Here is a 24,189-nt window from a genome sequence, read left to right as displayed (position 1 = left end):
GCTCACACTTCTTAATAGGGATGTACCCACTAACAGGTGTCACAACTAAACTCCGCCCCGGGAAGCTGTCCCGCCAACCAGTGTGAAATCCTGTCGTGCGGTCGTCGTGTCGGAGTCGCAGACTGGAGTGGATCCCGGCGATCGTACGCAGGGTGGACTGGGGACCCTTCCATGCCCTGCGTCAGCCTTTCACGAACGGGGGGATCGGACGCTTCGGCGAGTGTGCAGGGGAGTCTCTAAGTTAATAGGGCCTTATATACCAATCTTGAGCCCGCAGTCTTGTCTTAATATCTACGGACCGTCCAGTCCCATATACGTCGCGCGCCTCTCGTAGGAGGTTATGCCCCCAATGCAGAAATAAAATAGCACCATTTTTAAGATCATGGAAGGTCAATAGATTCAACTGTGATTCAACTAGGTTTACCTACGTCCTAAACAATTTAAATAATGTTTTAGAAACGTCTTACATAACTGTAAAATTACAAATTATGTCGGACAGGCCAATACTGTTGTTTACTTGTATAAATTTTAATGTATTTAATTGCATGGAAATTGGTCGACTTCTTGGCTCAAGGTGATCCTGGGATTGAATTCGTCATGTTTATGGGATTCAGTATTTTTTATTGGTAACCCAAATTTGATATTGAATTATTTGAAAACACAGAGTAAATACTCATATTGAAATAAAAAAAATATCTATTTTTATTTTGAAAATTATATATTGAAATGTAACTATGAATATTGTGCTTTCGTGCTGAAATTATTTACTGTTTGTAAATATTCAATAAAAGCGTAAAATACGACCACGATGTTTTGATAATCTGAAAGTGGAAACAAAGAGAAAATCAATATAACATCATTGAGAAAGTTGATGGTTCGTTTATTAAAAGCTACGTAAGCTAAATACGTTTTTACATAGGTTATTCATTACGCTCAACTATAAATATATAGTTTGCATTTTTTTCTCCTGACCCGTGCTTAATTCGATTGTTATTCACGAATACGTACCATCGAGCTACCTTTTTTCTCAGCTTTAGTATTCATGTTTTTAAGACTAAATTAGCTACTACTTGAGGGTAGATCTATATTAGAGTACTGTCTCTGTTAACAGCTGGCTACGGTAACCATTGAACACACGGTGGGCCATAAACTCGGGGATAAGACAAGTTACATAACGTTTGTGAGAAAATACTGTAAAGTAAACGATAAGAGAAACCTGGTTTTTTTTTCAATACTGCAAAAGAACGCTTTAGCTTTTCTTTTCTTTTTTTTCTTTTTTTTTTTTTATTGCCCTTGTAGGCAGACTAGCATACGGCCCACCTGATGGTGAGTGGTTACCGTCGCCCATGGACTTCAGCAATGCCAGGGGCAGAGCCAAGCCGCTGCCTACCGCTTAATACTCTCCACAAGCCTTGTTTGAAGAAGGATATGTCATAGCGCTCGGGAAACACCGTGGAGGGGAGCTCATTCCATAGCCGGATGGTACGTGGCAAAAAAGACCTCTGGAAACGCACTGTGGATGACCGCAGTGGCTCCAGGTAGTATGGATGAACTCTACTCCGGTGGCGGGCGGTGCGATGGTAAAAACGAGATGCCGGTATCATCATCTTAGCTATCTCCTTTGTATTTGGAAAACCAATATTTTACCATATATTTTAAAATAATTAAATGAAGAAAAGAGTCTGTGTCTGATGATACGTCGTCAAAGAAAACGATAATTACCGTAGTATAGCTCGACAAAGAGATCACAGAGAACCCATACGTAGTGACGTGGACTTCTTTTTGTGCTCTATGAAAAAAGGTGTTTATTTTTTACTTCATTGATTTTAATGAGTCGTAACCATAACATTGTAAATAGGTAAATTAATTTATTTCTTAAAAAAAATTTTTATTTCTTAAATTTTTTTTATATAAAATTCGAATAATGGAAAGTTTAATTAAAACGATTTTTACGGCTTATTCTCATTATGTCTAGTCGTCCCAGATCACGCAAAGTATTTCAAACGTATGTAATAATAAAAAAAACAATAATAAACGCGAGATGAAACCGAAAAAGTTGTTTTAATTAAGAATTTGTTTCGAAAAATAATTACGGTGTAACCTCAAAAAAAGAAGCGAATAAGGAATCCATAGGAATAATAAACAGACTGAAAAGTTCGTAGGCTAGCATAGAAAAATGTTTTTTTTTGTTAGAATATGATTTTATTTTCAAAATTATATTAAGTAGTTGCCTTCGAGGGCGATACAACGATTATAGCGGTCACGATTGACTTCCACGGTGAAGGAATAGCATCGTGTAATAAAAATCAAACCTGCAAAATTATAAGTTGCGTAATTACTGATGGTAGAACCTTAGGTGAGTCCGCACGGGTAGGTACCACCACCCTGCCTATTTCTGCCGTGAAGCAGTAATGCGTTTCGGTTTGAAGGGTAGGGCAGCCGTTGTAACTATACTTGAGACCTTAGAACTTATATCTCAAGATGGGTGGCGCATTTACATTGTAGATGTATATGGGGTCCAGTAACTGCTTAACACGAGGTGGGCTGTGAGCTCGTCCACTCATCTAAGCAACAAACAAAATAATGTAAGAGTGTAATGTAATAAAATGAAGTGTTAATCACATTATTTACCTGTGAAGCATGATTAGAATGGAACCTTTTATTTTCTTCGAAACATTGTACCAGCCACTGTTGTATAACGCATCGGAGACTCCTTCACTCTGTTTCGAAATGAGGAAAAAACCCGGTCACGGTCCTCGTCGAACCCGTCGCTTGCGACGAAGGGCTCGACGAGCGAATTAACCCACAGACACAGCCCACTGAGTTTCTCGCCAGATCTTCTCAGTGGGTAGCGTTTCCGATACGGTGGTAGATTCTACACTACTCTTGCTAGGGCCAGTGTTAGCAACACTCCGGTTTGAGCCCCGTGAGCTCACTTATATGTTAGGGCGAAGCTGAAATAGCCTCTTAAGGCTATCAGCATAGGTAGGAAAAAAAGGAAGAAAAAATACAAGTTTTCCTTTATTGCACTAGGCGGGTAGAGTAGCTCAGGAACATGTTGGTTGCCGAAGTATATGGACATCAAAACATAAATACCGTCACTCACCTGGAGGCTTGAGGTTTATGTCTCAATTACGTAATTACGTAAATTCGAAATTTGCGTATTTGATTTTTATTACACGATATTATTCCTTCGTCGTGGAAGTAATTCGTGAACATGAGTTAAGTACGTATTTCATTAGAAGAATTCATTAGAAAAATTAGTATCTGCCTGCGAGATTCGAACACCGATACTGTTGCATCGCTCGATACGAGTACACCAGGCGTCTTATCTTTTAGGCCACGGCGGGTTCTCGTCTTTATTTTATTAGGTTTAAATCAAATACTATTTATATATTGTGATATACGTATAACCATATAAGATTCATTAGCAACAAAATTAAGTACTTACTGATTCAAGAAGTCTTTGCCCGTACCAGCAGAGCAGCCATGTTTGTGACAGAGCGGTCGTCAAGAACGATTTGTAAATCATTTCGTTCCATTTTTCAACGATCTACATATAAACGTCACCATCGTTAGTATTTTAGTTTATTGCAATTCCACAATTATTATCTTTATTAATAAAATTCTTCTGTGCGTGTGTATGTCACTGAACTCCTCCTAAACGGCTGGACCGATTTTAATGAGTTTTTATATGTTTGGATGATGCCCTGGACGGCTTAGATTCACAAATCAGCCCGGCAGATAGCGCTGCAGCCGGTATCTAGGTTATTTATCTATACTACAACTAAACGGCTGAATCGACTTGAATTATTTTTTGTGTATGAATTCATTCATTCATTTCATTCATTTTGTGTATGCAGGACTACGTCTGTCGGGTCCGCTAGTGTAATTATAGATTTTACTTAAAACAGAGTCTTTAGACAAAATTAAACTGTCAAGTACTGGTGATAAGATCTAAATTATGTATTTATTTAAATTCGATCCTAGTTCTAGTGACGTTCGGTGTCAATATGTCGTTGCTGTTTTTAAATTTATATTGTGATTTTATAGAAATATAGGACAAGACAATTAAAGTACATAATACTGAGGATAAGCTTGAAAGATGACCTTTATTGCATTGAAATTAAGACTGTTTATGGTCGACCAAAGTTACAACTCCGGTAACAACTAAGCCCCAAAAGACTGAATTATCAAAAGTGGCCAAATTCTATTTTCAATTTATTCCTAATTAACTTGAATTTTTTTCTTGATGTTCCACACTTTCCAGTTTAACCAAGTTTCAGATTCGTATGAAATATATCCACAGTTAGTAGTATCAGATTGTTAAGGTTGCAGTCTAGACCTATTATTACTAAGATTACCACTTACAACGCAGCAGAATCCACAGAAACAAATTATTATAGAGCTATTAAAGAAATTGACTAGCAAAGCAAAACTGAATAGCTCCTCGACGTCTCCGGATAATCTGAAAAATAATATTGGCACAGGTTACCATTAGATGTCGCATATACACACCGTCGTGGTGTGCAACCTCTTTGACGGGGCATACGACCTACAAAGACTAGACATACTACCTACTGGTGGTAGGACCTGTTGTGATTCCGCGCGGGTAGGTACCACCGCCCTGCCTATTTCTGCCGTGAAGCAGTAATGCGTTTCGGTTTGAAGGGTGGGGCAGCCGTTGTAACTATACTTGAGACCTTAGAACTTATATCTCAAGGTGGGTGGCGCATTTACGTTGTGTATGTCTATGGGCTCCAGTAATCACTTAACACCAGGTGGGCTGTGAGCTCGTCCACCCATCTAAACAACAAAAAAAAACACAGGACATACGACCTACATCGACTAGACATAGACTAAGACCGAGACTTGACAGGTAATTCAAAAAGAGACAAAAGAAAAGAAATGGAACGAGGACGAATGTGACTGGCAGTGGTCATTCTTTTCAATGCTTTCTTGAAAGACATACATGAAATGACCGACAAAGAATGAACCGACCGCTCACACACTATGCTTCATTCCTATATATCTATCTGACAGCCCACAGACGACCACCGCTGTCCATAGACCTTCCCTTCCACGCCACAGCGATCGGTCTGTCGCATCCAGAGAATTCCCGCGATCTTCAAGAGGTCGTCGGTCTATCTCGTGCCAGGCTTACAACCTTACGTAACTGCTTAATTACGTGTACTTGTTTTATATAAATAAGTAAATAAATTGATATAAATTTTCTGGTGCCAGGACGGACCTCTTTTGAGGTCGCATGGGTATGTACCACCGCCCCGCCTATTTCTGCCGTGAAGCAGTAATGTGTTTCGGTTTGAAGGGTGGGGCAGCCGTTGTAACTATACTGAGACCTTAGAACTCATATCTCAAGGCAGGTGCATTTGCGTGTATGATGTTTGGGCTCCGGTGACCACAGCAGGCGGGCAGAGAGCTCGTCCACCTATCTATGCGATAAAAAAACAAAAATATTCTGATACTATCGGCTTGCGGCTGCTTTGGAAGTTTAAAATCATAATCATCTGATTATGATTTTAAACTTCTGTGTTAATACGATAATCGTTTAATTTAATTAGTCTAAATATAATATACCTAATTAAAGCCCGGTGTCGCAGAACAATTTCAGTAACTTCGTTCTGAAATCTTTCTTCCCATTGTTTTTCAGTGTACGAGTCAATAGCACTCTTTTCTTTTACCAAGAAATTTCGGCTATATTCCCCTTAAACAAAAAAAGTTTTACCCATAGCGAAATATTATGATGTAAGTTAGGTTGCAGTTTTCCGTTTGGTAAATAATATTCAAAACAGATCTGAGGTGAAGCAGTGCGGAAGACAAACCATGGCGAGGTTTTTATTACTTGTATTGGTCAGGTCAATATTAAAAAGCACACTGGGTGAAAGTAATCACAACACGCACTTATATACAAAAACGAATTGACAATAATATTGGCCGGTACAAAAACGTCAGAAGCTATCACGTAGATGTCATACGATGTGGAGCTAGCTACGGTTAGTCGTCTGCGAGTAATTGGTAACTCGCTACAGTTCCATTATTTATCGCTTATAGGCTTAATACTGAAAAGGTAAGCCGAGCGAAGGTGAGGTTTTAAAAGGTGTAGGAATCACAAATGTCCCCATGGCATCTATTTATACATCAGTCTCGGGATTGTCGGGCTGTCGATTTTTTTTCCCTACCTATGCTGATAGTCTTGAGGGACTATTTCAGCTTCTCCTTGACGTGTAGGTGAGCTCACGGGGCTCAAACCGGAGGTGTTGCTGACAATGGCCCTAGCAAGAGCAGTGCTTCGCAGAATCTACGACCGGATCGGAAACGCGACCCACTGAGAATATCTTTTAAATAGATAAATACTTTTTTTTATATCTTGCGACTTCTTTTGTTGGATTTGCAATAATAAATGTTTACTAAATTTACAAACAGATTTGGCTCTCAATTTTTTAAGGCGTTTTAATTTGCATATTTGGCTCTTTGGCTAATAAGTTTGCCGACCACTGGTCTAAGTGATTACGTAGTCCTGGTACTACTAGTCCTAGCACCTACTAATACCGAGCGATGCGACCATACCATTATTCAAATCCTACAGGCGGTTACTAATTTTCATAATGAAACACGCACTTGGCTCATGTCCACGAATGACATGTACGATAAAGTAACTGGTGGGTGGGGCATCTTGTAAGCCGCGTGGTTAGGTACCACCTCACACGGCTGACGAGACAGCGGTTATTCTATATTATAATTGAGACTCCATGCCTCAATTTTATACTTAATCTTGTAGTATAGTAATACATTGGGGATTCCGAGAAACTAATGCTAAGTTAGAAGACGTCCCGCGCGTTACTTCATGACCATAAAGTCAAACACTATATTTAGGTTTTAATTTTTATTTATTTATTGCTTTGATGCGTGGACGAGCTCACAGCCCACCTGGTGTTAAGTGGTTACTGGAGCCCATAGACATCTACAACGTAAATGCGTCACCCACCTTGAGATATAAGTTCTTAGATCTCAGTATAATAGTTATAGATTGCGGGTTAATGCAGGAAAAAATGGTGAAACTTTAGTTTTTTAATTAGAATAATAGAAGCTCCGACCGCCTGTGTTCCAATTACAATGCACCGTGAGGGATCGCTTGACTTTAGTCAATTAATTAGCTCCGTTGATACTCACCCAAAGGGTATTCTTCAATTAGCTGTTTATCAACAGGCACATATACCATTCTCTTGATCCTCACTGCCAGTAAGTCGAACTGCGTCGAAATATGGCTCAAGAATATACAGAACAGTAAATCTCCGCACAGCATAAACCAGATTGTAATTAGCCCTGGAAATGTCAACGGTAATTTATCTTTGAGTACATATTCTTTATGACAGAGAAAAAATATAGGGAATTTCAAACCAAAACATAATTAACCATGGTAGATTTTTTATTTATTTTTTATTGCTTAGATAGGTGGATGAGCTCACAGTCCACCTGATGTTAAGTGGCTACTGAAGCCCATACACATCTACAACGTAAATGCGTCACCCACCTTGAGATGTAAGTTCTAAGGTCTCAGTATAGTTACAGCGGCTGCCCCACCCTTCAAACCGAAACGCATTACTGCTTCACAGCAGAAATAGGCGGGGTGGTGGTACCTGCCCGTGCGGACTCACAAGAGGTCTTACTACCAGTAAAACTACTACATCAGTAGATGTACATGTAGTCGTACAGTAAAGCTACGATCATCTTGTATATTTCTGCAGCGAAGTATTCCTGTGTTTGAGCTTGTTGGTGGGTCAGTAGTTATACGGTTGAGACTTGCACCTCGTTGCTGTCAGATATAACGTCGTGATGTATACAGGCTCTTCTAAGCACTAAACGTTCTTTGTACACGTACCGAATGACATATTTTTTTAATGGCATGAATAGCGTATGTTTAGTATATTATTGTTACGTCGGTAAGAGTAACTCCATCTATCGCCGAATAGCCGAGACGAATATCAAAGCAAAAAGCTCGAGAAGTAGAACGTCATCTATTGTCAAATAGGGGAAACACCCATCGAAGCTACTCGACTTGCCCAGAATGTACTCGATAAATCTAGGGATGTCGTATCGACTACAAAAGCGTTGCAGAGATGGCACGTAGTCAGTCTCATCATCATCATCAGTTTATGAAGTGTTTTAATTGCTAATACAATTTTAAGTTATACTTTGGTGGAACATTTATTTATCCCAAACTCCAGCGCGTAACAGTATTAAAGTAATTTCAGATTAGTGTCTAGTTAGTTTAAAAATGATGCTGTGAAAATGTTAATACCGTGCCAAGTTTGAAAGATAAGAATCGTTTCGTAGTAGATTCGCTGGAACGGGTCGAAGGGAAACCAGTAGAAGAAGGGCAGGATCAGAGGAACGTCCCAACCAGCGACCTGTTTGATGATCTCCACGAATGGCGGCGACAGGAATATTACTAGTAGGGCGTTGTGCACCAGTAGTAACCTAAATAAGCTCCATATTATAAATACTATATAGAGGGGTCATTACAATATTATAAAATAAATACTATATCGAGAGATGAAAGGTTAACTGGTTTTAGCGACATTACGCTTAATACGCGACAATTATCTTTGTAATTAAATGTCCGCTTTATTTGATATCAGTCTGAACAATTCGATGTTTTTAATTTGACTTCAATTAAGTTTACCCCATTTTAATAGTTCAAGAAGTTTTTTGTTATGATTTCCAAATTATAATCTTTAAATGCTAATTTTAATCGTTAAGTTTAACTCCTCGATATAATATTATTCATTGATGCCACGGTCCACGACTAACTCGCTAATGCAATAGTTAGCGTCCCTGACTACTGCGTTTGGAGTCGTGGGATATTTGGATGCCACCACACTAAATTGACTAATCATTAATTAAATACGTTAATACTATACACCGCAAAAGAAGTTTCACTTCTTTTACGTGCACCAAGTTGCACGCGCACCATTTTTTTATGACTTCATTGTATTCAAATAAATCAACTTTATATTTAGATGAATGCATAAAATACGATTGATTATTTTGAAAAAAAATTGTGATTTTAAAATAAACATTATGTAAAAAAATCGTAATTGTTACCCTGCACGACATAATTGAGTTGTTTGAGGGCTGTACAGATGATTGCATGTTCTTCGTCGGCAACGCAGCCCTTCGGCCACATATCCCGTAGCTCATAAATCAAATTCTCATAGATCGGACGATAATACACTATCTTGTAGGATTTGGCCATAGCTGAAAAATTATACTCAAGTCGGTTTCGTAAAGAATATTGATTAGATAATACAAGTTTTAATAACAAACGTAATGATGAAAAGCCTTTTTGGCTGGCAAAAAAAAAGGAATGTAAAGTAGACCCAGTTTCAATTGAAATGTAAGGATTATAATCGTACGCAAAACATGAAAACCGTTTCAAACATTTATGATTTGAAAACGAAGAAATACATATGTAAGCTTGAGGGTAGACATTATCTTGTTGAACACCAAGTAAAACGATGTCACTTTTTGGTTCCTGATTTAATCAACAATATGTTATCTTAACAATTCACTTTAACACTTGTCCAACTTTAACCAGTACGTACAACAGTCACTGAATCACACAACGTAACAAGGATATAGTAAGTGCACCAGGCAAGCGCAGTCCAACGAATGTTTTTCGCAAGGCACGCACCGCCTTTTTATACTAGCCGGCGCAGCTGGCTTATGAGTCACTTCTGTTGCACGAGTGGAACGACACGGCCGGCGCACCCGGCTTGTGTGAGTCACGCCTGTTGCACGTGATGTTTATTAGAAATATTGTTAACGCCGTCACGGCCATACTGACATGCGCTCGTCCTCGTGCGCCTTTTTATGGTTGTTCTGTAGACAATAAGCGTATTCGTTCATCCTGACATTAACGGATGCAACTTAAAACGTGGTCTATGATATTAACAATCTAATACGGTTCGGTTCGCATAATTCTTCAGAAAATCCTATACTGGCTATAAATACTGACTGCTTACATACCTGGGCCAGTTCATTTAAATCTCTTCAGGTATGTAAGTATGTCCCTTTTAACTTAAATCGGAATTGTTATCCCTTCAGTTTTTCGAACTGGACCGGATAATGCTAGACCGGATCGCAATCCCTGTAGCTAATTGTTGTGGCTAATCTGGATGAAAATCCCTATAGCCAAGCCATTGGACCGGACAGACCCTTCAATGACTTCACACTTTTTTTTCTCTTTTTTTTTTGCTAGTCCGGATTAACATCTCTCTAGCCACATACAATTCTCTTTTTTTTTTTCTTTTTTTTTTTTAATCTGCGTGTACGGTAGCGTTTGTTAAAACATTTCTTAAACCAGAACATTTATACGGAATTTCTTCAGAAATAGTGCGAGACCGACCATCGTTTTCTACATTTCCAACACCTGCACCTGAGGTGCCTGAGCTTACAGACATTGTATCACTACCCACAGACTATGTTTGCTGTATCGCTATTTGCGGACAAAAATGTCGCTTCTATTGTCAGTGATAGAGTCGTCATCATTAAGATCAGTTTCATGAACAAGATTAATTAACCCATCTGTGTACGCCGTCACGTCATCGTCACTATAATTTTCAGAAATTTCTAGTAGGCCTGACGGGCCTCGAGGTACTTCGCGTAAGTTTTCATGGGAAACTTTGTACACTAGAACCATTTACATGTCTCAACTTATACCTATCGTTTTCCAAAACTGCAGGTGATTGAAAGATTACTGGTGGTCCGGAGGCCTTTCCCGCTTCACCAGGACGGGTGGGCGAGCAAAGGCTCAGCCAAGAGGGGTGGGATTTGCTAACAACTACCCGAGCGCCTCCGCAGGAGACCTAACAACTCAAGAGCAATTGCTTCGCGAATGAATCTACTACCGGATCGGAATCGCGACCCACTGAGAAGATCCGGCGAGAAACTCAGTGGGCTGATGCATGGGTTAGGTTGCACGTCGACCTCTTTGTCGAGTTCGACGAGTACGATTACTGGGGTTCCTCAGCCTGCTCCTAGTGTTAGAGATGAAGGTATCTAATGCAAGAGTTATTGGATCTGATGGATCCGTAAGGACGTGTCTAGGGTGACTACGGTGACTTGTTCATGAAACCGCTTACCATTGAATAAATTACTATGGCTTTGTTTTATAAGACTACATTCTGACCCTGAATGGAACATAAAGGGGGAGCCAAAACCACTTATCTGTAACACACTGAAGCTCTGGAACACACGTTGACGTCTCTGGTTGGACCTGCCACAGCACCTGGAGCAGTGTCGTTTTTCTTCTTGTAGCGCATGGAACACCCAGAAGCTACATGGCTCGCATCACCGCACACGTAACAGCCGACTTGCAGGCGAGAGCCGGGCGCCCACGGATGAGGAGGTTGTTCAGGTTTTGCAGGCTCACAGTCTCCTACGAGGCGGCGCGCCCTAGCGCAAGTGCAGCCGGAGCGCGGGGGCTCCAATATCGGCAGTCCGTGCTGGAGGCGTGGTCTCGTCGTGTGGCGGACCCGTCGGCCGGCCTCCGTACCGTCGAGGCGATCTGCCCGGTTCTCGGGGACTGGGTGGGCCGCGACCGCGGAAGTCTCACCTCCGGCTACACGATGTTACTCCCACACTGAGGAAGCCAACCGCGAACACTTGTCAAGCACGCACAAGCACGCACTTCACCGGAAAAACCTGCATCCGCCAGCGGAACCCGAACACCGCCGCATCGCCAGACACGAACGCACCGGACGTCTTATCTTACAGGTCACGACGACTTCAGATGTGTCAATTTTTCTTCCCCACGGAAACTTGCTTGCTTTCTTGTTTGCTTGCTTGCTGGAGCCCGAAGTCATCGAACGTGTAGTGTTATTGGTATTGAATCGAGTAGATTCTAAAATTTCAGCGACAATTCACAGTCTCATGTCCTGGTTTACTGTACTAGTGCCATGTAACTCTAGCAGTAGTCATTGGCTTAAAAACGATTCGTGTCGGAACTACCCACTCGTCATGACAGATCCATTATTGCGATCGTTGCGATCGAAGTTTCACTTTAGATTTGCACTTGCCTTAATTTCTTGCAATAGTTTGTTACGTGTTGTATTTCCGTTAGTAAATTCCATGTGATGAAGTCGACAGTCAAACTGGGCAACATGAGCCAGAACGTAAGATGTGACGATTTCTTCGTGGCTCAGATCTTCCATCGAGGTAACAGAGACGTTATTACACGACTTACGTATGCTGCATTCACGCTCTTGTGGCGTACCACTACTAGTATTCTGATCTGCATCATGTTTTTTTTTGCTGTACTTCGAACATGTTCAAACACGTCACGCCAGTGAGAGTAGAGTCCTGATCTCACTTCTGATGTAAGCTTGAGGGTAGACATTATCTTGTTGAACACCAAGTAAAACGATGTCACTTTTTGGTTCCTGATTTAATCAACAATATGTTATCTTAACAATTCACTTTAACACTTGTCCAACTTTAACCAGTACGTACAACAGTCACTGAATCACACAACGTAACAAGGATATAGTAAGTGCACCAGGCAAGCGCAGTCCAACGAATGTTTTTCGCATTTTTTTTTTTTTTTTTTTTTTTCCTACCTAAGCTGATAGCCCTAGCGGCTATTTCAGCGTAGCCTTAACTTTAGTAGGTGAGCTCACGGGGCTCAAACCTGACGATGTTGCTAACACGAACCCTAGCAAGAGTCGTGCTTCGCAGAATCTACCACCGGATCGGAAACGCGACCCACTGAGAAGATCCGGCGAGAAACTCAGTGGGCTGTGTCTGAGAGTTAATTTACTCGTCGAGCCCTTCGTCGCAAGCGACGGGTTCGACGAGAACGGTGACCGGTGCTTGAAGTACCTAAAAGCACCGTTAGTGGATCAGGAGGATCCGAGATGACGTGATTTTTCGCAAGGCACGCACCGCCTTTTTATACTAGCCGGCGCAGCTGGCTTATGAGTCACTTCTGTTGCACGAGTGGAACGACACGGCCGGCGCACCCGGCTTGTGTGAGTCACGCCTGTTGCACGTGATGTTTATTAGAAATATTGTTAACGCCGTCACATACATATTTTGTTAACTCAAATATTAGGTACACTCTTTATTTGGGTTATCGTGTCAAAATTAAGATCTATTTACAGTTTCATTATTATTTTTCCGTCCGTCATACAAAGATATGAAGCATAACCAAAACAGTGGACGCTCTCAAATATCCTCGAAGATTGAAGTTTAAGTGGGCTGGCCACGTAGCACGACTCGGGGCTGGGAGATGGACATCTAATGTAACTGCATGGGACGGTCCACGGGGCAAGCGGCGCGTCGGCAGACCGTACATGCGTTGGGAGGACGACATTAGAAAAGTTGCTGGACCACACTGGATTTATGTCGCCAGAGACAAAACAAAATGAAAATCTTTGGAGGAGGCCTTTAGCTGAGAAGTGTGCACGCATATAAAATAATTATCCTAAAAAAAAAAAATGTAATTGCATGGAATAAAGGGCTTTTTATTTATTTATTATTATTTTTGCAGTGTATTTTTAGATAACTTTTTAAATGTTACAAAATCGAGAGCACGTGCATAAAAATGAAATCGTATGAGGTCACAACAGGTCACAGAGTGCCACATTATACATAATAATGCGGAATTCGGGTCACCTCTAATGTTTCCTCCTATCGTCGTAGTGCAGCGCTTTTGCGAAGGGATTACGATTTGGATACTTGAAGCTGTGTGTCGTTTTACTATGTATGTGTGCGCACTGTATGCGTTCGTGATTAAGTTGTGTCAAATAAAACTTTGAATTATGATGGCGCTAGATCGATTTTGTGGTTATTTGTCTTATGTATCCGCGAAGTCTTGCACAGTATGATTTTTTTTCATGGCAATAGAGAGATGGACAAGCTCATCGCCCACCTGATGGGAAACGACTATTGGAGCCTATGGGCATCACAATGTAAATGTCGCTACCCACCGTAAGCCATGGGATCTAAATCTTTAGATATTTCGTGTAATGCCCTACTCCTCTAACTTGAAGGCATTTCTCCTTAGTGACAAAAATAGGCAGGATGGTAACCTCTAGCCATGCGGGATTTTAATAATCATTGTCATCAGTGATTGCGAAAATTATTTTGCGGGGTTGAATTAGTTACACGATTCTTGAAAGGCGGTTTCAAGCTAGACTGAAAAAAATGTAACATTGAAAAATTATATAAGACACCTCTCTTTTTAACGCGGCTAGGTGTATGCCGAGCAATATCTAATAGGACACGACGACATCAGGTTCACGAAATATTTAATAGTAAAATATAAAACTAGTAATTAAAAAAATCAGCATATGCTTTTAACGTTTTATTTCCATTGCGGCTTTGGGTTCATTCTCTTTACAAACTATGTGTTCTTACCGAGCAGCAGATATCCCACGCACGGCATCATCCTAAATATTTCGACGGCGTCCTGAAAGGAGCCCCCACTAGCCGTTTGTACCATGTTGATCAGCTCCAGCCAGGTCACAATAAAGAGATTTCCGAATTCGAACCAATAGAATATGTTCCAGAACAATCTGTTTCAATACGGAAAACGCGAAATGAATATCGAAAAGAAAATCGTATCGGTTTTAGGAGATATTTAATTAGTTATTTATATTTATTAGTTTATACGTAATAAATAAATCTGCAGTTATGAAAACTATGTTCCGATGTTCATTTATTGTTGCAAACAATAAAAAAATACATAACATACAATATCATCACTCATTAATAAGTTGATAGCCTCAGATAACACTGGCGGTAGGACCTCTTGTGAGTCCGCGCGGGTAGGTACCACCACCCTGCCTAGTTCTGCCGTGAAGCAGTAATTCGTTTCGGTTTGAAGGGTGGGGCAGCCGTTGTAACTATACTGAGACCTTAGAACTTATATCTTAAGGTGGGTGGCGCATTTACGTTGTAGATGTCTATGGGCTCTAGTAACCACTTAACACCAGGTGGGCTGTGAGCTCGTCCACATATCTAAGCAACAAAAAAAAAGGTATTTTGCTTCTAAGAGACGAAGTATAGCATAGTATAGTAGAGCCACTAGTATACTATCGTTTATACGTAATAGCTAAATCTGCAGTTGTGAAAAACAATGTTCCGATGTTAATTTATTGTTGCAAACAATAAAAATACAGTGTTCATTATTAAGTTCATAGCCTCAGATAAAACTATATTAATGAATAGAATGTTGAAGTGAGTCTTATGAGCGCAGGTTCGAGAAACCCAGCAACTTCGAATTTTTGGCACATAACGTTCTACCGTGAAGTAGACAACAAAAAATCTTGTCATAATAAATATACGTACCTCAGACGAAGTTAACATTCTAGATATCATAATCATCATCATCATCATCAGCCTTTATCTGCCCACTGCTGGACATAGGCCTATAGATATGTGTATGTGAAAAATGAAAATAAGAAAAACGCGAGCGATTTTTTTGTTGAAGACCGCGAACCAGCTGAAACCCAGCTACTTCGAGTTTTTGGCACATAACGCTCTACCGTGAAGAAGGCAACAAAAAACCTGTCATAATAAATACTAGATGATTTTTTTATAACGCCATCTTGTTGTGTCCTTAAAGCGGTTAGTTGCCTTCAATTAAGAAAAATAGTATTATTATTCGCCAATAGATGCCGGGAAGAGTTGATTATTGAAAACTCAAATAAAACAACATTTTTTGAAAATAAATCGTAGCTAGATCGATTTATCGCCCCCGAAGTCCCCTGTATACTAAATTTTATGAAAATCGTTGGAGCCGTTTTCGAGATTCAGATTATATACCTACATAATATATATTAATATACAAGATTTGCTCGTTTAAAGGTATAAGATACGTACCTCAGACGAAGTTAATATTCTAGATATGTGTATGTGAAAAATGAAACCAAGAAAGACGCGAGCAATTTTTTATTGAAGACCGCGAACGCACCTCGTGTACTTCGAGTCGTTTTTCGTAACTCGCAGTCCAACCAATTTGAGCACGGCCATCGGAATTGTGAATGTTGCATTGTAATCTTCCACTTTGTACACCTGATCCCAATAAATTCATTTAAACATTTATATATACTAGTGGTCCCTCTGCAGTCGAAATTCGACTATAATTAATTGAAATTATAAGTTTGGTCATCGTTAAGGTGCTATTGGCAAATACGATTGTACTTCTATAATCACAGATTTCGCCAAGACTACACTACCGACAAATAATATTAATCTATTCTCAATTTGGTCACAGACTTTCAACCACTGAAGTTACTATATAGGTCTATGCTTTCAACATTAACAAAAGTTTGACAATAAATAGAGATTATATGTGTGTGTATGTGTTGTGTCAAATACATGGTAGTGTGTGTAATGTTTTCTTTATTGATTTTATGTATTTTTATGCATAATTAAAAAAAAAAATTAACATTCTGCACTCCTTCTCTATATTCTCTATAAGTGTGAGAAATTTCATTCTCCTCCGTCCGCGCAATTTTCGTAAAAAGGGGTATAAAGTTTCTGCTTCACGCATTAATATAATATGTACATATGTTTTGTTGTAATAAAAAGAAATGTCTGTCGCGTAGAACGATAAAAGTAATAGATGAGATAGATAATTGGAAGGCGAACTCATCATGAGTACATTTATGAACCATTGGGACACGAAATCGACTTATCGATTGTATTATGAAATTCTGTCCTGAAAGTATTCCTTTCAGAAAAAAATAAAAACAATCATATTCTCCCGCTGGTTTTGAATCTGAAACGCGTCATATAATCGAATAATGGCATGAAGCATAGCTATTCATATAGTATGTATATTGCTCAAATATCTTTTAAAATATACCTATCTATATTTTTTTATTATTATTTTCCTTGTATTTATTGCTTAGTTGGGTGGATGAGCTCACAGTTCCTCTGGTGTTAAATGGTTACGCGAGCCTATAGACATCTACAACGTAAATGCGCCACCCACCTTGAGATATAAGTTCTAAGGTCTCAAATATAGTTAAAACGGCTACCCCACCCTTCAAACCGAAACGCATTACTGCTTCACGGCAGAAAGAGGCGGGGTGATGGTACCTACCCCCGCGGACTCACAAGAAGTCCTGCCACCAGTAATTACGCAAGTTAAAATTTGTGGGTTTGATTTTTCACCATGGAAGTGAATCGAGAACATTTGGTTAGTACGTATTTCATTAGAAAAATTGGTCTCCGCCTGGGATTCAAACATCGGTGCCTTTCTCAACACAAACGCATCTGACGTCTTATCCTTTAGGCCACGACGACTTCGAAATTCCAGAATTCGAACTCATATCGATTGAACGGTGCAGTATCAAAGTAATAGCATTATTTATAATCCCTCAGCTCAAAAGTATACGTTCATTCGAAGTATTTTACAGTAAATAAATAGATAAATATATAAAAATATGTATTTATGTAAAACTTACATGCTGTTCAGATGTTTCCTTATTTTTCTCTTTAGAAAAACATTTCCTCCAGATACTGGCCATCTTTTTAGTGTTCGTCAAGAAAATGAATGTTCTTATGAATTGTCGGGGAGTTTTTATTCGAAATGCGTGTGAAAAGTAACACTCCTATGTCGTAAAATTTTCAGGACATTGCTTAGGAATTGATGTAAAAAAGAAAACATGTTCTTTAGTTTGTAAAACTTGGAAGTTTTTAAACTTTAACATTGTCTGTTGTGTTTTTTTTTGAAATGAAAATTAAATAATTTTGCTGTCGTGTTTTTATTTCACTTTGGAGTTTTTATTACAAAGGTAACTTTTATAGGTCTTCTTTTTAAAAATATTAACATAAAATTTATGCACTGTTGGCTTTGTCGCTGCCTGGCGCCGTGGCATCGATGCTTGGCGGTGATGAGTCCTGGAAGGCTATGCTCGACTTCTGCGAGTGCACCATCTCACAGAAGGAGGCGGCGGGGCGAGTGAGGCAAAGCTCTCCTCACTACGCAAAAACCCGCCGCCGCCGAGCAGGGGGTCGGGACCGGGGTCGTATCCGTGACCTGGCCCCCTAAGAGCTAGGGGTCCCACCCGTTTTGTGCGGGGAGAGACCCAGACGTGGGGTGGCGTGCCAAGAACACTCACCCGCAGTAGGAAGCCGGGTGATGGTAGACCGCGTTCCCCCGACCGCTCTGGGGGAAGGTGTAACGCGGCGCCATCAAGGCGGGCTCTCGGCCCGCTGAACGAGGGAACCGGTGGTCGTGTCGCTGGCGGCCGCCGGTCCGGCGTCCGTGGGACGGCGGGATGGATGTAATGTGCTCTGCGTCAACCCTGTCCCGCCGTCTCAATAGCCCCGACTGGGCTTCGGCCCGGTCCGAGGTAGGGCGCCGGTTGTGAGCGGCAGGAGTTTTTAGTGAGGTTCAACTCCCACATACCCCACCTGTCGCGCGGGTGGGGATCCGGCGAATTTCTCCTGTGGAAAAAAAAAAATGTTGTCTATAAAATAAACTATTTACGTATTTTTTTATTTTCTAGCAGCTTGAGTCCTGCTTGGCTTAAGAATGCATATCACCTGATATATCGCAATGTCGATACTTTATTTAACAGAAAACATCTGTGGAATCCAGAAATGGTATTTGAAAATTTAAATAATTTAAAAAAAAACAAAACAAGCGTATTGATTTCCCCCTTTTAAACGAGAAATCAAAAACAAGACGAAATAATGAATTTAAATTAAGTGCAGTTAATTGCTCTAGAGTAATTCTAAAATAATTCCTGTTAAACTTGAAAAGACTTGACTTGACTTGACTTGAAAGAATCTTAACAGAATTAACAATTTGCGATAACTTGTTATCAATAAATTTAAAGTTAAAGAGGCTTCCCTCTATTGTGGTCACGTCGGGAATCACTCAACTCAAAATGGAGTTTTCTTGTACCAAATACCGTTTTGCATTCTGTTGAAGTGAAATTCCACGAAGTGTGTGGACTTGAGATATAAAATTGTTTGAAATTTCCTATAATAGTCACCTCAAACCAAAATCATCTCCGGTGGTAGATTCTGCGAAGCATTGCTCTTGCTAGGGCTAATGTTAGCAACGTCGTCAGGTTAGAGACCCGTGAGCTCACCTACTCGTTCTGCGAATATAATATAACCCCTAGAGGTTACTAGAATAGGTAGGAAAAAAAACCAAAATCAGCAATAATGCAATGGGGCTTCAGTATTTCTGCCGTATATCAACGCATTTACAGTCAAAGTGGGTTACTGATTTAAGCTTGTGTCAAAAAAAAGTGAGCCGTCACGGGACGCCTGGCAGATGTGAAATATCGACATTATTTGGTAAAAGTAATATGCAGAAAAGAACAGATTGTGATAGGAACTAAATATGTCATAATGATAAAATAAAATATTACGAAAAAATAATTTGTTTTCAAGTAAAACACAAGTTATACTGTAGTAAACAACACTGTATACACTACGGAGTATACACTATAGTTATCCGAGCTCAGTGTAGCGAGAGAGATTGCTTAACGCCGGATCGAGTGGGAGAGAATATATAGACAGTATATATATACCATCATATAGCGTGGCGACGCGTCGCCACGGCATGCGTCGCCACGCCAGACATCGGTTTTACGTGCGGCTATAGATGTTTCACATCAAAAAATCATTATAAAGACCAAACAAGAAACTGACACGGTAAGATGTATTAAATGTATATTATCTTTGTAGGATCTCATACATACTATTACGCCGTCAAGAGTAACGCCATCTATCGCCGAATAGTCGAATGAATATCGAAGGATCTAGTAGCATCTAATTCCATTTCTTTCATCTTCATCATCATAGTCTTAGTCTGTCCATTGTCCACTGCTGATAGGCCTCTCCAATCGATATCCAGTGCGGCCGGTCCGTTGCCACGTGTATTCAACAAGCGATTTTCACTAGGTCATCGATCTATCTGGTGGGTGGCCCTCCCACACTGCGCTTGCCAGTACATTACTTTAAGTATCAAGATTAATAAAATTATTTGTCAAGCATCAAGTATTCGCTGTGGAACTGTTTTTGCTGTTACTCGAGCCAGTGTTGCTACAACTCGGAATTTTTATTAAAACGAAATGTGCTTTCTACCTCACGAAACATGTTTAGGTGAAATTAAAAATCTATTTTGTTTTTGTTTTTTTCCTAAACTCACTACGTTTCTTGGTTGGCTGGACTGTATGATTATTATAGGTCATTAATTTCGATTAAAATGTTTGAGAATTGAAATGACATAATTATAGGTTTTTTTTTAAATAAAATTTTTTTTGGTCAGCGATTTCATACGGGCTTTTAACGTTCAAGTCCCTTTTCCTGTCATCGTAGAATAATAAATTATGCAAATAAAAACCAGTTTAAATTCTAAAATTAAGTTTTTAACTGAAAATTTTTGATAAAGTATTTAGATAAAATGTTTATCTAAATAGATCATGAAAATTTTATATTTAATTTTTGCGTTAAGCTTGAACGAACGAATTAACGTAATGGGTTCGTGAATCTTCTATCTTCTATATCCATGTAACTATATAAAAATGAATTGCTGTTCATTAGTCTCGCTAAAACTCAAGAACGGCTGGACCGATTTGGCCAAATTTGGTCTTGAATTATTTGTGAAAATCCAGAGAAGGATTAAAAGGTAAATAAATATGAGAATACTCGGAATTAAATAAAAATAACATTTTTTTTCCTTTGATGTGCCCGTCGAACGGATTCCTTTTGTTTGATTTAAGTTTATTTTATACAAAAGCTTAGGTTTAAGCACTACGAAGCCTGCCGGGTTAACTAGTAGATATAGTTTTTTTTATTTCGCTGTACATTTTTATAGTTTTAATTTTAGTAATATCTTTAGGCGTAACGATATCGGAAAGATCTTCCACCGAGCGGGTGATATTGTCTGGTAGACCGACGGCCTAGATGTTGCTTTTAGGAAAGAAGGAGTACTGGTGGTGGCCTGGAGGCCTTTCCAGTTTCACCAGGACAGGTAGGCGAGAGCACGGGCTTAGCTAGGAGGGGTGGGATTTGCTAACAGCTACCTGAGCGCCTCCGAAGGAGATCTAGCACAAGGGCAGCTGCTTCGTGAATGCATCTACTACTGAATCGAAATCGCGACCCTCTGAGAAGGTCGGGCGAGAAACTCAGCAAGGTGATGTATGGGTTAGTTTTCACTTCGAACTCTTGTCAGAGTTCGATGAGTACAGTTATCAAGATCTCTAAGCCTGCTCCTAGCGCTAGAGGTGAAAGCGTCTAATAATAGTGTTAGTGGATCGGAAGGATCCGCAATGATATGTGAAAAGCGGTCTAGATGTTGTTATTGAGAACTCGTATATATGTGAGCTTATCTTGAAAATGTTGCTAGCGAGATTCAGGCTGTCAACTGTCAAGTATGTTGTCAACTGTAATGTGACCGCCACATCTCTAGGAAAAAATAGTTTAAATTAATAGTTTATTTTAATGTGATCGAATTCACTTTCTAACGGTACTACAAAATGCTTTTTGTAAAAATCAAAGTCTTTAAGAAACTGACTTTTCAATGCTTAGTATAAGTACTTAGTACTAAACATTGCGGATGTAACGGTCGTTAGATAACAATTTTAATTAAAAAAGCTATTTTTTTTTATTCGTAGACAGGTGAACGACCCACCCGGTGTTCAATGGTATAGAAGACGTCATTACGCGAATAATGAAGCCCGGGAAAAAGACAACATGAATACCGATAACAACCTTGAGAATTGAGGTCTAACTCTCAATAGTATAGTCAAACAGTCGTGACGTGTTTACATCAAAACTGGTGTTGATACCTATCCACTCGCGCTCACAAGACGTCCTATCAACAATAGTAAAATATACTGAATGATTGTTTGAATTTTGGAGTTGATCTAATGTTTCATGAGGTCAATCCAGCAAGGCTGAGCGGTATTCGACTAATGATGTCGAGTGTTCTCGTAGCCCAGCCGAACCGTGGATGCTCACGTTACAACCAGTCCCCAAGTAGACTTATGGGATAAGCTGTGTTTGGAATGGAGGATGAAATCTGAAACGAGGTTATTCGGCAGAGACCCAAATAACTGTTTTTTTTAATGCTCTTATAGCCAGACGAGCATACGGCCCACCATGGTGACTGGTTACGGACGCCCATGAACTTCAACAATGTCAGGGGTAGAGCCAAGCCGCTGCCTATCGCTTAATATTCTCCACTAGCCTCGTTTGAAGAAGGACATGTCATAGCGCTCGGGAAAAACCGTGGAGGGGAGCTCATTCCATAGCCGGATGGTGCGTGGCAAAAAATACCTCTGGAAACGCACTGTGGATGAACGCAGTGGCTCCAGGTAGTACGTATGAATTCTACTCCGGTGGCAGGCGGTGCGGTGGTAAAAACGAGATGATGATATCATCTCGAATAATTCCTCAGAGCACTCTCACAGAAATAGTACAGCTGTAGACCGTCTACTCACAACGACTACTTAGAGCCAAGGATTTCTTAGTCGAAGACCACAAATCGGCAAACGTGGGACGTTCTCCGACCAAATCGGGCGACAACTTAGGAATGACGACCAGCAAGAACAAAGAAGAGGTTAAGACTGAGCCCAGTGGAGCGTATAGGAGAGGCCTATGTCTAGCAGTGGACGATTGTGAACTTCTGATGATGAATCAACAGGCTCGAAGTCAACATCTTTTCAGTATCGGAATTACATATGAGATAAGAACGAATAACTACTGGTGGTAGGACCTCTTGTGAGTCCGCGCGGGTAGGTACCACCGCCCTGCCTATTTCTGCCGTGAAGCAGTAATGCGTTTCGGTCTGAAGGGCGGGGCAGCCGTTGTAACTATACTGAGACCTTAGAACTTATATCTCAAGCTGGGTGGCGCATTTACGTTGTAGATGTCTATGGGCACCAGTAACCACTTAACACCAGGTGGGCTGTCCACCCATATAAGCAATAAAAAATAATAAAAAATCCAAACCAGTGTAGTATGATGCCATATTACACATACGAGACCTACCTAAACAAATAACAATCTGCTTGTCCGAACCTCTCCAGAGGTTACAACCTACTGATTACTTCTGTTTACGAATTTCCGAAAATAACACAATACAATACAATTTCGACCTAATATCGTCGCTGGGTGACGTGGCGTCGTAGAAGTATGTACATATTTACATACTAATCTAAGTTAAAGGTATTTTTTTTCAGAAATCTAATTGTTACAAAAACAAACGAAATAATACACCAGCCTTCACGATAATTTGCAAATATTGTTCGTAAGCAAATAGCTTTATTAAGGACCAAAGGGTACACAGACGTTATTAAGAACAATAGATAAACAGAACTAACATTAAAATGTTACACTAGCCAGGCCTCAAGTATGAAAGGAGGGTAATCTGTCACCTTTTGTATGAAAAAGGTTTAATAGCCACTAAGCCGGTCAAGTCGTCTTTTCAGATAAATGCTAAGTAGAATGAAAATTTTCGCGGGGACGCGAGAACTTCTGGTGTTAGGACCGCGTGTGAGCCCGCACGGGTAGGTACCAGCGCCCTGCCTATTTCTACCGTGAAGCAGTAATGCGTTTCGGTTTGAAGGGCGGGGCAGCCGTTGTAGCTATACTGAGACCTTAGAACTTATATCTCAAGGTGGGTGGCGCATTTACATTGTAGATGTCTATGGGCTCCAGTAACCACTTAACATCAGGTGGGCTGTGAGCTCGTCTGCCCACCTAAGCACTAAAAAATAAAAACTGGACTTTTTTTATTTTCACGCTTATTAAACACGTAAAAATGAGACTTATTAACCGTTTGACATTTACGAAAGTGGACGAGTGTGGATATATGAAACAAAGTCATTAAACGTGGCTTTTCCTCCCAAAAACTCCACTGGAGTCTTAGTGGGTTTCCAGCATTTTAATGAGACATTATTTCATTTTATTTCCCTCTCCTTTTAAACGATTTTATTGAATTTCGTCCATGCTGATTAGAATTTCAGATAAATCAACTTAATTTCATTTTGCTCTATTATATTTTTCATATGGCAACTTCTGTAACATTCTTTATGAAATTATTGATCGATTTTTTTTAAATTCCACCTTGGCCACAATGAAGCTGGAAGCCAATTCTCGTGTTGAAAAAAGCAGTAGGGAAAAGGT

At 40.0% G+C, this 24,189-nt stretch overlaps 1 protein-coding gene across 1 annotated transcript; it reads right to left on the bottom strand.

Moving 5' to 3' along the window:
• Window positions 1-699: 699 nt before the first annotated feature.
• Window positions 700-16,086, bottom strand: LOC101738822 (odorant receptor 85b). Its single transcript, XM_021352497.3, is given in 12 exon segments — window positions 700-821; window positions 1,723-1,789; window positions 2,632-2,720; window positions 3,452-3,553; window positions 4,372-4,468; window positions 5,599-5,725; window positions 7,192-7,344; window positions 8,321-8,485; window positions 8,488-8,499; window positions 9,127-9,279; window positions 14,443-14,600; window positions 16,001-16,086. Coding segments are annotated over 12 exon segments (1,239 nt in total). The 5' UTR covers window positions 16,060-16,086; the 3' UTR covers window positions 700-764.
• Between the last annotated feature and the right edge of the window lie 8,103 nt (window positions 16,087-24,189).

Source organism: Bombyx mori, chromosome 26 (assembly GCF_030269925.1).
Source record: "Bombyx mori chromosome 26, ASM3026992v2".
NCBI lineage: Eukaryota > Metazoa > Arthropoda > Insecta > Lepidoptera > Bombycidae > Bombyx > Bombyx mori.
The sequence above is the reverse complement of the archived record's forward strand: the minus strand, read 5'-3'. Positions and strand labels throughout refer to the sequence as shown.